Consider the following 12866-nt stretch of genomic DNA (forward strand, 5'->3'; position numbering starts at 1 on the left):
GTTTTTTATTAAATTACCCTGTTTTTGATGCGACCAAAAAGTCAGTTTTGTCGCAACATAAACCATCCCAATTGATCTGTTTACAACTGAATACTCAAAATTCCCATTTCCAGTAAAGGCAACTGTAAATGTGGTCAGAGAAGTTGAGCCTGTGGTGCTCGTTGTCCAAGCTCATACATAAAACGAAGGACACATACATGTAAAAGGCTGAATATGCAATTTCATTCAGAAATATAGAAATGATTTTAGAAATATCGATTATATAAATATCATTCAATAGTTTCCCCACAAACATACGTAAGCTATTTATGTGACGCCCTTACTTTGGTAAGGATGTGCTGTTATTTTGAAGGCCGTGTTTAGGTAGCTTGTTAGAAATGAGTGAAGATACGAGTGACGAAAAAACACACACACTTCCGGCCTTCAAAATAACAGCACATCCTGTGTGTGGAGGGGTACCAAAGTAAAGGCGTCACATAAATAGCTTACATTAGCTTACACATACAGCAATGTTTAGCCATACGTAACAACTGTAGCAATTGTTGAGACCCACATTAAAGCAATACAGATGATGTCCATTATGGCTAAATTACAACTGAATAATGGTAATAATTCACATGTAAATCACTTGTTTTTACATTAACTGTAACAAAAATACTTTGTATTGTACACAAGACTGTCCTAACCGAGTCTATTTCTACTGCAATGCCAATGTTGACAAGCTAACTAGCAAGTAGCAGTAGCGCCCTCTGTTGGGCTAATTTTGCAACTGATTCCCCGGTCATAAATAATTATTAAAAACCACTGCTATAAAGTAAATTAAAAACAGACATTGTTTAAACTGTACATGCTATTCCTGCCAAATTTAAAACATATTAACGTAAAACAAATATAATTGTTTCGAACACCGATACCGTGATGTCACTTCCGCTGAGTGGTATTGGCTCCAAACTCCCGCCCGGAAATATAACATTGTTTTACGCAAACTACTGTATTGCGGTCGCGTTTAACGTCGGTTTTCATTCCCACTATGGCAGAAACAAACACAATGGAGCCCAAGCTTGATGACTTGCTTGCAAACGAGGAGGATCTTGAGAACATTTTGTGCGTGCTGGCCGGAAGTGACCCAGAAAACTGCTCTTATTCCCGGGTAAGAACATGCCCTTTGTCTCCCAGCCAAGCAAAGGAATGTGCATCCACCAATGTATTGTCCAAGCAAGTCAATCTAAAAAAAAAATAAATATATATATATATCTATACATCTGATAGTGAAACGATACTGTATGTAGTATCAATTAGTTTGATGTGAATGGATCTTGGTGTGTTTATTCCATCTTTGTTGTTGCAGGGCTACGTGAAGAGGCAGGCTGTGTTTGCATGCAACACATGCACCCCCAATGCTGCAGAGCCTGCTGGTGTTTGTCTGGCTTGTGCCAATAAGTGCCATGATGGCCATGATATCTTTGAATTGTATACCAAAAGGTACTATATACTACACATGCACATAGTACATACTGCATATAATAACTACATCAATATATACATGTATATGCTGTACAGCATTTTTTTGCACGAAATGGAGATTTTTGCATTATATTTTGCTTGCTTTGCTATGATATTTTTGCTGTACTGTATTTTCTATTTGTACCTTATTTTATTTTATTTTACTATATATTTTTAAATAGTACCATTCCCTTATTTAAAAAAATATTTTTACTTACTGTTTTATTTACAGTTATTTTGCTTGCTTTGCTATGATAATTTTGCTCTTTACTGTATTTGCTATTTGTACCTTATTCTATTTATTTTATTTTTACTATAATATTTTACATAGTACAATTCCCTTATTTTTTTTAATTATTTTTTATAAATTTATTTTATCCCTTATTTTTTTTAATTTTTTTAAATAAATTTATTTAATTTATTTATTTATCTATTTATCGAGAACTGCTTTGTTAAACCCATCTTCCTGAAATTTTCAATGATATCTTTGAATTGTATACCAAAAGGTACTATATACTACACATGCACATAGTACATACTGCATATAATAACTACATCAATATGTACATGTATATGCTGTACAGCATTTTTTTGCACGAAATGGAGATTTTTGCATTATATTTTGCTTGCTTTGCTATGATATTTTTGCTGTACTGTATTTTCTATTTGTACCTTATTTTATTTTATTTTACTATATATTTTTAAATAGTACCATTCCCTTATTTAAAAAAATATTTTTACTTACTGTTTTATTTACAGTTATTTTGCTTGCTTTGCTATGATATTTTTGCTCTTTACTGTATTTGCTATTTGTACCTTATTCTATTTATTTTATTTTTACTATAATATTTTACATAGTACAATTCCCTTATTTTTTTTAATTATTTTTTATAAATTTATTTTATCCCTTATTTTTTTTAATTTTTTTTTATAAATTTATTTAATTTATTTATTTATCTATTTATCGAGAACTGCTTTGTTAAACCCATCTTCCTGAAATTTTCAATGATATCTTTGAATTGTATACCAAAAGGTACTATATACTACACATGCACATAGTACATACTGCATATAATAACTACATCAATATGTACATGTATATGCTGTACAGCATTTTTTTGCACGAAATGGAGATTTTTGCATTATATTTTGCTTGCTTTGCTATGATATTTTTGCTGTACTGTATTTGCTATTTGTACCTTATTTTATTTTACAATATATTTTTAAATAGTACCATTCCCTTATTTTTAAAATTATTTTTATTTAATTTATTTATTTATCTATCTATTGAGAACTGCTTTGTTGTACTTACTGTTTTATTTACTGTTATTTTGCTTGCTTTGCTATGATATTTTTGATATTTTTGCTCTTTACTGTATTTGCTATTTGTACCTTATTTTATTTTACTATGCTATTTTACATAGTACAATTCCCTTATTTTTTAAATTATTTTTTATAAATCTATTTTATCCCTTATTTTCTAAATTATTTAAAAATATGTATATTTTATCCCTTATTTTTAAATATTTTTTTTATAAATTTATTTAATTTATTTATTTATCTATCTATCGAGAACTGCTTTGTTAAATTCATCTTCCTGCTATTGGCTCTACAGAAATTTTCAATGATATATTTGAATTGTATACCAAAAGGTACTATACTACACATGCACATAGTACATACTGCATATAGTTACTACATCAATATGTACATGTAGTATATGCTGTACAACATCTCTTTGCACAACAGCACAAGATGGAGGTTTTTGCAGTATATTTTGCTTGCTTTGCTATGATATTTTTGCTTTACTGTATTTGCTATTTGTACCTTATTTTATTATACTATTGTACATAGTACCATTCCGTTATTTTTTTAAATTATTTTTGTTAATGTATTTTATCCCTTATTTTTAAGATGGAGGATTTTGCATTATATTTTACTTGATTTGCTATTATATTTTTCATATTTTTGCTCTACTGTATTTGCTATTTGTACCTTATTTTATTTATTTTATTATACTATTTTACAGAGTACCATTCCCTTATTTTTAAATTATTTTTTATACATGTATTTTATCCCTTATTTTTTAATTCATTTTTTAGTAATTTTTCAAATGTTATTTATTTATCTATCTATGGAGAACTGCTTTGTTAAATTCATCTTCCTGCTATTTGCTCCACAGAAATTTTCGTTGTGATTGCGGAAACGGCAAGTTTGGGGATTTCCGATGTCAACTCATTCCGGTGACTTAAAAAAAAATTATCTGCATGCAATGATTATAAATCAAAATAAAATACAATTCATTATAGCTTTTTTTAAAAATTATCTTTGGAAATGCTCCTAATGTTGTATATATCAGCTGATCGTTTTTTATTCTCCCTGCACCGGCAGACCAAAGATAAGGAAAACATCCAAAACCTTTACAGTCACAACTTCTCCGGCTGCTACTGCACATGTGATCGTCCGTATCCCGACACGGATGATCAGGTATTACGTGATTATGTAAATGTAAAGTCACATTTAATATTGTTATTATTTGACATTTGTCACATTAAATCCAAGATGATTTCTCCACAGGTCAACGATGAGATGATTCAATGTGTCGTCTGCGAGGACTGGTTTCACACCAGGGTAAAGGAAATATTATATTTTCGCTAATATGTTTCGCTAATATTTTTTTGTGATAACGTGTGATTTCCACAGCATCTACATTGCACCGTGGAGGAACCGGAGGAGCTGCAGGAGATGGTATGCGAGGCCTGCATGAACAAGGCTCCTTTCTTGTGGACGTATGCCGCCCACTTTGCAGGTACTCCTCCTTTTTCATCGACGTCGAGACCAAAGTATGTTGTGAACTTTTAATATGCTTCTTTTGCAGTTTCACGCCAGAAGGATGAAGACGGTGACGTTAAAGGAGAGGAAACGCGGCAAGACTTGACTAAAATTAGAGATGAGGAACCTTCCACCAGCCTTGAGCACAAAGATCAGGAGGTAAGGTCTATTATTATTTTAATTAACGTCATTTGAACACAATTTCAACTTCTGTGAAGTCCTCAGGAAAGAGAGTACTCTACTTTCCGTAGGAATTCTAAGTGTATTCATTTTTCCTTGACGTTAGCTTAGCAGGTCTTTATTTGTGGTACTTCGTATAAAGTAGACCCGCTTTTCTGACCTGCTACAATATTGTATTCCCGTGTTAAACTGTGCCAAAGTTTCAGATAATGAGGTTTGTGCATTTGGAATTGAGTCCCGAAAGAAGTTTTTTTCTAACACTGGCTCACTGTGATGTCACAGTAAGCCGGAGTTCCTTATATGGGCGTAGATTTGCCCTCCTTCCTGTTCTACTGTACTGTTTTGTCTCAGGATGTGGGTGGTATCAGTTAAAGAAGACAGTTTTGGAAATCTGAGGACATACTGCTGGGATGGGTGTAGATGCTGGAAGATCTAGAAAGCTTTCTGTGCGGGTTATTGTGTGTAGCTTCTCTATAGGAGTCCACAAGGGCCAAAAATGAGTATTGTAGAAAATATTCATCTTGGCCATGAATATCATTCATTCATTCATTCATTCGTGCTGGAGCCTATCCTAGCTGTCTTCGGGCAAGAGAGGCGGGGTACACCCTGGACTGGTGGCCAGCCAATCACAGGGCACATATAGACAAACAACCATTCACACTCACATTCATACCTATGGACAATTTGGAGTCGCTAATTAACCTAGCATGTTTTTGGAATGTGGGAGGAAACCGGAGTACCCGGAGAAAACCCACGCATGCACGGGGAGAACATGCAAACTCCACACAGAGATGGCCGAGGGTGGAATTGAACACGGGTCTCCTTGCTGTGAGTCCTGCGTACTAACCACTCATTCATTAATTTTCTACCGCTTATCCTCACGAGGGTCGTGGGGGGTGCTGGAGCCTATCCCAGCTGTCTTCAGGCAAGAGGGGCGGGGTACACCCTGGACTGGTGGCCAGCCAATCACAGGGCACATATAGACAAACAACCATTCACACTCACATTCATACCTATGGACAATTTGGAGTCGCTAATTAACCTAGCATGTTTTTGGAATGTGGGAGGAAACCGGAGTACCCGGAGAAAACCAGGGGGAGAACATGCAAACTCCACACAGAGATGGGTGGAATTGAACTCGGGTCTCCAAGCTGCGAGGCCTGTGTGCAAACCACTCATCCACCTTGCAGCCTTGATATCTATTATTCATTTATATCGCTTATCCTCACGAGGGTCGCAGGAGGGTGCTGGAGTCTATCCCAGCTGTCTTGGGGGGGGAGGCGGGGTACACCCTGGACTGGTGGCCAGCCACCTAGCATGTTTTTGGAATGTGGGAAGAAAAAAAACCCGGAGAAAACCCACGCATGCACGGGGAGAACATGCAAACTCCACACAGAGATGGCAGAGGGTGGAATTGAACCCTTGTCTCCTAGCTGTGATGTCTGCACGCTAACCACTCGTGCGCCGTGCAGCCCCGCCATAAGTATCTATAAACAAATCTTTTTTTTGTGCTAAAATTAGCAGCATTAGCTCATGGAAAAATGATAAATAACTATATAAAAAATAATAAATAAAAAGCGTTAGAAAATGAATGAATTAATAATAATTGACTTGTTTATAAGAAAGACTTGTTTATGGTGCATTCAAGTGCCAGGAAGTTAATGTATGCCGTGTTTTTGGAGTGTGTTGTTATCGTCTGATGTGGCGGCTGCTTTGCAGTTATCCTTCCTACCACTAGATGGCGCCAGAGAGTAACATCACAAGCCAGAAAGCAAGGCCTTAATCTCCTGTTTCTTTCCCTTCTTTTGGCTAATTAGAGAAGACGTGACCCCCACCAGGTCCTGCTTTGGTTTTGACTTTCACACGACGGATTACTGTAAACTGTTGCTTTTCATCGCCCAGTCATGTCATGCTATGCTATGCTATAACTCGGTGCTGTCCTGTCCTGCGTTTAGGGACAAGAAACCAAAAACTTTCCTTGTAAACGGAGCCATGATGAAATGACAGCTGATCCCGGGAAAAGCAAAACGCCGGCTTGCAAGCTGAAAGATCTCCGGTCTGGGACTATGGAGGGACCTAGACGAGGGGCTGTGTTCTGGCCTTACAGTTGGCGCTCTGAGCTGTGTACCTGTACCAGCTGCAAGGTGAGTCCCCATCATCATCATCATCATCTTCATCATCATCAACGGTTCATTACGTGTGTGCACACAGAGGGCGTACGTCGCCGCACAGGTTCACTTCCTCATGGACGAATCGGATACGGTTCTAGCCTATGAGAACAGAGGCTTGGATGAGCCATTCGGGCAACACCCGCTTATGGCTGTGACGAGTTCAATGACCAGAGTACAACAACTAGAGTTCATTTATGGTGAGTACTAAATAGATATTTTGGAATGGTTCTGCAATAATTAATTGTACTTTTTGTCTTTTTTAGGCTACAAAGAGCTGACAACTGCAATCACAGCATTTTTGCACCAGTGTGCTACTGAAAAAAAGGTATACTTTATATATAAATCTATAAATCTAGTATACTTTGTATACTAGATTTGATTTGTTTACATTTAGCATCAATTTCTCCCCAGTAGACAATGATGGAAATGGAATAAACCAATAAATAAACCAATTTTAACAGGATTGGTTAACAGGGGTGTCACTAAGTTCTGAGGACAGGTAAGTAGGTAGGATGCACAGGATATGAATCAATGTAGTAGACATTCAAAAAAATAATTCAAAATAATAAAAAAAAAATCAAAATATCCCAAAAAAACGGGATATAACTTTCCCACTTTTGTACAGATTTAGTAGAGATACTCAATTGTTTTAGTCCACCATTAAATGTACACACAATCTGCACTGCAAAACCGCTGTTCAATCTCTACAACCATTCATCAATAACATAAAAATCATTATTATTAATTAGCCTATTATTATTACTATCATTATTCTTCTGATTATTACTAGTACTACTAGTAGGCTGCTTTTTGCCCTATTATATGAAATTTGTTAGATTGTTTTTTGTAAAAATAAAATAAATAAAAAATATCAAATAATTTTTTGTAAAAAAAAAAAATCGATAAAAAATATAAAAAAAACCCTAAAAACGCCACTGACCATAGCTACCATAGATATGTCAGCTATAGTGCTAACAACATTCCAGTCATTATTATTACTATCATTATTCTTCTTCTGATTATTACTACTACTATTAGTAGTAGCCTGCTTTTGCCCTGTTATATGAAATTTGTCAGATATTTTTTTTGTAAAAAAAAATAAAAATCAATTAAAAAAATAATAAAAATATCAAATATATTTTTTAACAAAAATAAAAAATGAATTAAATTATTTAGCGGGACTTAAGAACATTTTAGGGGGGCTTCAGCCCCTGATAAAGCATATATGGCCATTCATGCACTGGATTACTTAACATTGTTTTTAATGGAATTTTTTTTTATGGCATATTTTATTTTAGCTCTGCAACCATTGGACAGTGATCAATTATATAATAATCATTATATTATTAATTAGCCTATTATTATTACTATCATCATTATTCTTCTTCTGATTATTAGTACTACTAACAGGCTAAGATTAGCCTGCTTGTTGATTGCTTATTAGCCTGCTTTTGCTCTATTGTATGAAAGTTTTTTTGTAAAAAAAATTAATAAAAAATTACGAAATTATTTATATATATAAATAATATTTTTATTTATTATATATTATTATAAATAATAATAATAAAAATGTAATTTATAATGCTCTTTACATTAAATAAAGGATCTCAAAGTGCACATATAGCAGATTGCATGACACTTTTACAGATATAATAATTCCAGGTGGACTATTAGGTGTAAAATATATAGTCCCCCCCCCCCCCCAAAAAAAATATCCATCACTCTTTCACAGCAATTACAGCAAAGCTGTTGTGTGTGGTTATCTTGTTTTGCTTATTCACATCTGAGAGGCTGAACTCGGAGGATATGTACATAAATATCATAAAATATATAAAGATATCATATGTTCCTTTGCTGACCCATTTATTGCGTCCCTCTCTCAGGTGGTGACCCCTGAAGCTGTACATCAGCTTTTTGAGGAGCTACAAGCTAGAAAAAGACGCAGAATCAACACAGGGTACCAGTAACCAAATGGGTGACACATCGATGCTGCCGCCGCCGTGTGGTGCTTGGACTAAAAGTGTGAATTTGTCACCTTCCTTCCCACCCCCACCCAATAAAAAAGGGGTGTTTATGCTGCAACCAATGAAGTTAGAAGAAATAGTGAAAAGCATCACAATCACATTTGTGGTGTATGTTTCTGTTAAAGATGCCTTATCCTTGAAGATGAATAAAAAAAAAAAACAGTTGTGACTAGTAGCTATTTTATGCATGAGCGTTTGTGACCAAGTTTGTTTGTCTGTTAAGGACTCCTGATGCTGCTTTAATGTTTACATGGAGAGAAAGATACAGTAAAGACTAATGGCAACTATTTCCCTCAGAGACTCTTTATTTGATGTGGCTGATGAACACACAGCGTATTAAATGTACCGTTCTTACATATTGTTTACGTTTATTTATGCAAAAAGTGTGTTTTATACACTGAATTATCTCACCTTCAACAGTACAAGTGGCTTCGAGTTTAGTTTAAGTCATGTAATATTGGTATTTAGATATTTTATTAACGTATTATCCGGACTAAAGTTGCAGTTTTTTTTCATAGGTTGGCCGTTCCTGCGACTTATACTCCAGAGCGACTTATGTATGTTTTTTTTCTACCCAATTATGCATTTTTGGCCTTGTGCGACTTATACTCCGGAGCGACTTATAGTCCAAAAAATTAACTTTTTCTACCTAATTATGCATTTTGGGCTTTGTGCAACTTATACTCCAGTGAGACTTATGTATGTTTTTTTCTACCTAATTATGCATTTTTGTCCTTGTGCGTCTTATACTCCAGTGCGACTTGTGTATGTTTTTTTTCTACCTAATTATGCATTTTTGGCCTTGTGCGACTTATAGTCCAGTGCAACTTGTGTATGTTTTTTTTCTACCTAATTATGCATTTTTGGCCTTGTGCGACTTATAGTCCAGTGCAACTTATGTATGCTTTTTTCTTCCTAATTATGCATTTTTGGCCTTGTGCGACTTATACTCCAGTGCAACTTATGTATGTTTTTTTCTTCCTAATTATGCATTTTTGTCCTTGTGCGACTTATACTCCATTGCGACTTATGTATGTTTTTTTCTACCTAATTATGCATTTTGGCCTTGTGCAATTTATACTCCGGAGCGAGTTTTAAATGAAAAAAGTGTTTGTTACATAAGTCGCATTTTTCCCCCGTGATTCTCGTGAGGATAAGCAGGAGAAAATAAATAAATAAATGAACTAGTACTGCTGCAGTCCAAACAAAAACAAACCCCAAAACGCCGACTTTTTGGAAGAACAGCAGTGACAAGCACCTTCCAGCTCCTACACGCCTGACCCCTTCAGGATGCAGCGGTACTGCATGTGCTTCCGTATGACATTTTGATGTATTTTATTGCCAATTAAGGAAGAATGATAAATGACCCCAATACCGTCATAGTAAGCATCTCTGTAGATTCCATTATGTCAAAGTAAATAATAGAGAAAAATAATACCATAAACATGACTTTACACTCCCTGACAGTGGATATCGACCTCTTTTGGGGGATTTGTTGACTACTAACTAACTAGGTCATTGCGTGAGCGTACGCGCAACAAAACCAAATCACCATCAATTTAATTCATAATATCAAACCAGTTTATTTTTGAGGATGCCAAAGACGACCACTGTTGTGCACCTTTTTTTTTTTTTTTTGAGGCGCCAGTAGAAAAATAGATTCGGTGAAACTAAATGCAACGTATCAGTCTACAAACATTGATTCCTAAGACACCATACAAGTACGACGTACCTGCTAGAATCCAAAACTAAGAAATCAAAACATATCGGATGAGTCTTTTCCAAAAAAAAAAAACAAAGGTGCTAAATAACATCTATGTACACAGAAAAAGGAGCTACAAGTATCAGATGCAGGCTGGTAAGATGGTAGAAAAGAGCTTGCATAGACATCGGAGTCTCCAATAAAAACCCAGCTGCAGGCGGGCGGGGAAGGCACTGTCCTCTCTACGGTGACAAGCGTAGCAACCGCTGTTATTCAACGGAATGCCGCGCTGGGAAAGTTAACTACACAACAGGAACACCAGGAATCAGAATTTTTTTTTTTGTGTTTTTTTTTTCCCCGGTGATACAAGCTACACAAGGGTTGGGAAAATGATCTTTGTTATTCAGATTCCCTTCACATTCCTCTTGTACGATAGAGAAATCGAAACAAAAAATGAAAAATTTACGCCACTAACAATAGCGAGCAAACTGCCTCAAACGCAGCAAATAAAGATTTCATGACAGGACAAAAAAAAGAACACAACCACCATTAAAAAAACGTGATTCCGAAGTTGAAATCGGGACAAAGCTGATCTTCGTTTATGTACATTCTTTCCAAATCAACGCAAAACTGCTTTTCTTCCTTTTTCCCTTTACAATGCGAGAGTCGTGCTATTGGCGTGGAAGCTAGGGGCTGGCGCTAACAGGCTCTCAGTCGTGGTTGGGGGCGGGGTCTTGCATGGTTCTGGAGCTACAACTGAATCAACGCCGACTCCAAACAAACAGTCAATTGAGCAAATCGACGAGGTTTTTTTTTTTTTGCGATAGAAATGACATCATAGAGCAATGAAGCAAAAAAAAGTATCTGAAAATGGAATATTCCGAGTTAAGGCTTTAAGATTTTGAAGAAAAAAAAACAAAAAAAACGACGCTATTGGATGAGGAGAACGGCGTGCTTCCTTTCCGGTGATATGTACAGAGTGAGCACAGTACACTTTTACACGTGTGACGCCCCCCCCCCCCCGACGCCCACAATAACTACTCGGGTTTGATAACAGCACGTTGGTTGCCATGGCGTCCGTGTCAAACTATACAGGAAACGCCAGGTTGTGCTCTGATCGCTTAAACCTGTCAGTTGTCGGACTTGATGGGGGGGAAGAAAATGAGATCCAATCCCGATCCCGATTTCGGATTTCGACTTTTTGTGTGCAAGAGCCACAACTAGTATGGTCGGATGCTACAGGAAACAAAAAAAAAAGGCGGGCATATTTACATATGTCTCTCGTAGATGGCGTGGCCTTTTTGTGAATGGAGATTGTTATCATCAGGCGACACGAAACGCGGTCTTTGTTTGACACGACTCGGCTACATCGAATGTTGCGACCTGCACGGGATCGACACGGCGCTCGCATGGAACCGCGTGACCATTTTTCGGACTGCGTCGATGGGTGATTGGATGGAGTCGTGTGGCAGAGGTAGGAACAAAAAAGGACGCCGCCTATAAATAGCAACCACTGATCACCTTTTCTTACCTTCAGCTTCTCTTCAACGCACACACACACACACACACACACACACAAACACACACTTAGTGCTTGACCATTCAATACAACAGGCAGTCAGTCGTTCCCTTTTTAGAATCTCAGTTGCTGGTCCTCGACTCGGGTTAAAGTGCTGATTTTTTGTAAGGGTAGTCAGGCTTGCTGGGTGACCTCCGGTCTCTGGTGATGTCCTCGTTGACACTGTTCCTGCGGGGCTGGGCTTGAAGCGGACCCGGGCCCGAGGGTGACTCCACACCGATGACCATCTCCTCCGGAGGAGGGTCTCTGGGTGCAGCTAGTCTGTCCTCGTAGGCGTCCATGTTCCCGCTGGGTGAGCGCAGATGTCCTAAGCCGTGAGTCAGGTCCGTTTCGTTTGAACGCCCCCTCGGCATGTGCCCCATGCGAGGCTGGACCCCCGAGGGGTTGACTCCAGAGGTCATACCGAGGACATCCAGTCGTAGCGGGTCCGGCCCAGTTCGAACCTGGGACTGAGAGTCGGTGATATAGGTGGGGGTGAAGGGTGCGGAGGGGGCGCAGCTGTGGCTGTAAATGTCTGGGCCCGCAAATGTGGGCAAAGGATGCGTGGAGGACGGAGATGAAGGACGACAGGAGAAATCGTACAGGTCGGGGAATTCCGCTTGCGCCTCCAGTTTGGGTTCAGGGGCGTGTCTCTTGCAGGAGTGCCCGTGTCCAGGAGCGTGGCCGTGGCTGTGGCGGACGGAGGGGCAGGGCCCGTGGGGCGGGTGACGCCCCGAGGGAGCCATGGGGCTGTGAGGGCTTTCCCTGTCCATCTCGGCCATGTGCTGTTCCCTCAGGGACATGACGGAGACGCCGAGTGCGATGTCGGGCATGAACTCCCTCATGACCGGCTCCATGCCCATCTGAAATAAAGACCAAACGTATGAAAGTGGCCT

The 12866-nt window shown here is 37.9% G+C and overlaps 2 protein-coding genes across 2 annotated transcripts in view; one reads left to right on the top strand and one right to left on the bottom strand.

The window, feature by feature from the left end:
* Positions 1 to 936: 936 nt before the first annotated feature.
* LOC131140373 (putative E3 ubiquitin-protein ligase UBR7) lies at positions 937 to 9010 on the top strand. Its single transcript, XM_058090740.1, has 11 exons — positions 937 to 1150; positions 1349 to 1482; positions 3686 to 3746; positions 3895 to 3990; positions 4081 to 4134; positions 4207 to 4312; positions 4382 to 4494; positions 6471 to 6659; positions 6727 to 6883; positions 6950 to 7011; positions 8570 to 9010. Exons 1-11 carry the CDS (start codon positions 1031 to 1033, stop codon positions 8651 to 8653), a joined length of 1176 nt encoding a protein of 391 aa, XP_057946723.1. The 5' UTR covers positions 937 to 1030; the 3' UTR covers positions 8654 to 9010.
* Positions 9011 to 10268: 1258 nt separating this feature from the next.
* btbd7 (BTB (POZ) domain containing 7) overlaps positions 10269 to 12866 on the bottom strand; it is a 37835-nt gene continuing 35237 nt past the window's right edge. Inside the window, exon 12 of the mRNA XM_058090732.1 lies at positions 10269 to 12833. Coding sequence (XP_057946715.1) covers positions 12078 to 12833 — 756 coding nt within the window. The 3' untranslated portion in view covers positions 10269 to 12077. The remainder of the gene's footprint in view (positions 12834 to 12866) is intronic.

This window comes from Doryrhamphus excisus, chromosome 13, assembly GCF_030265055.1.
Source record: "Doryrhamphus excisus isolate RoL2022-K1 chromosome 13, RoL_Dexc_1.0, whole genome shotgun sequence".
In the NCBI taxonomy this organism is placed as follows: Eukaryota; Metazoa; Chordata; class Actinopteri; order Syngnathiformes; family Syngnathidae; genus Doryrhamphus; species Doryrhamphus excisus.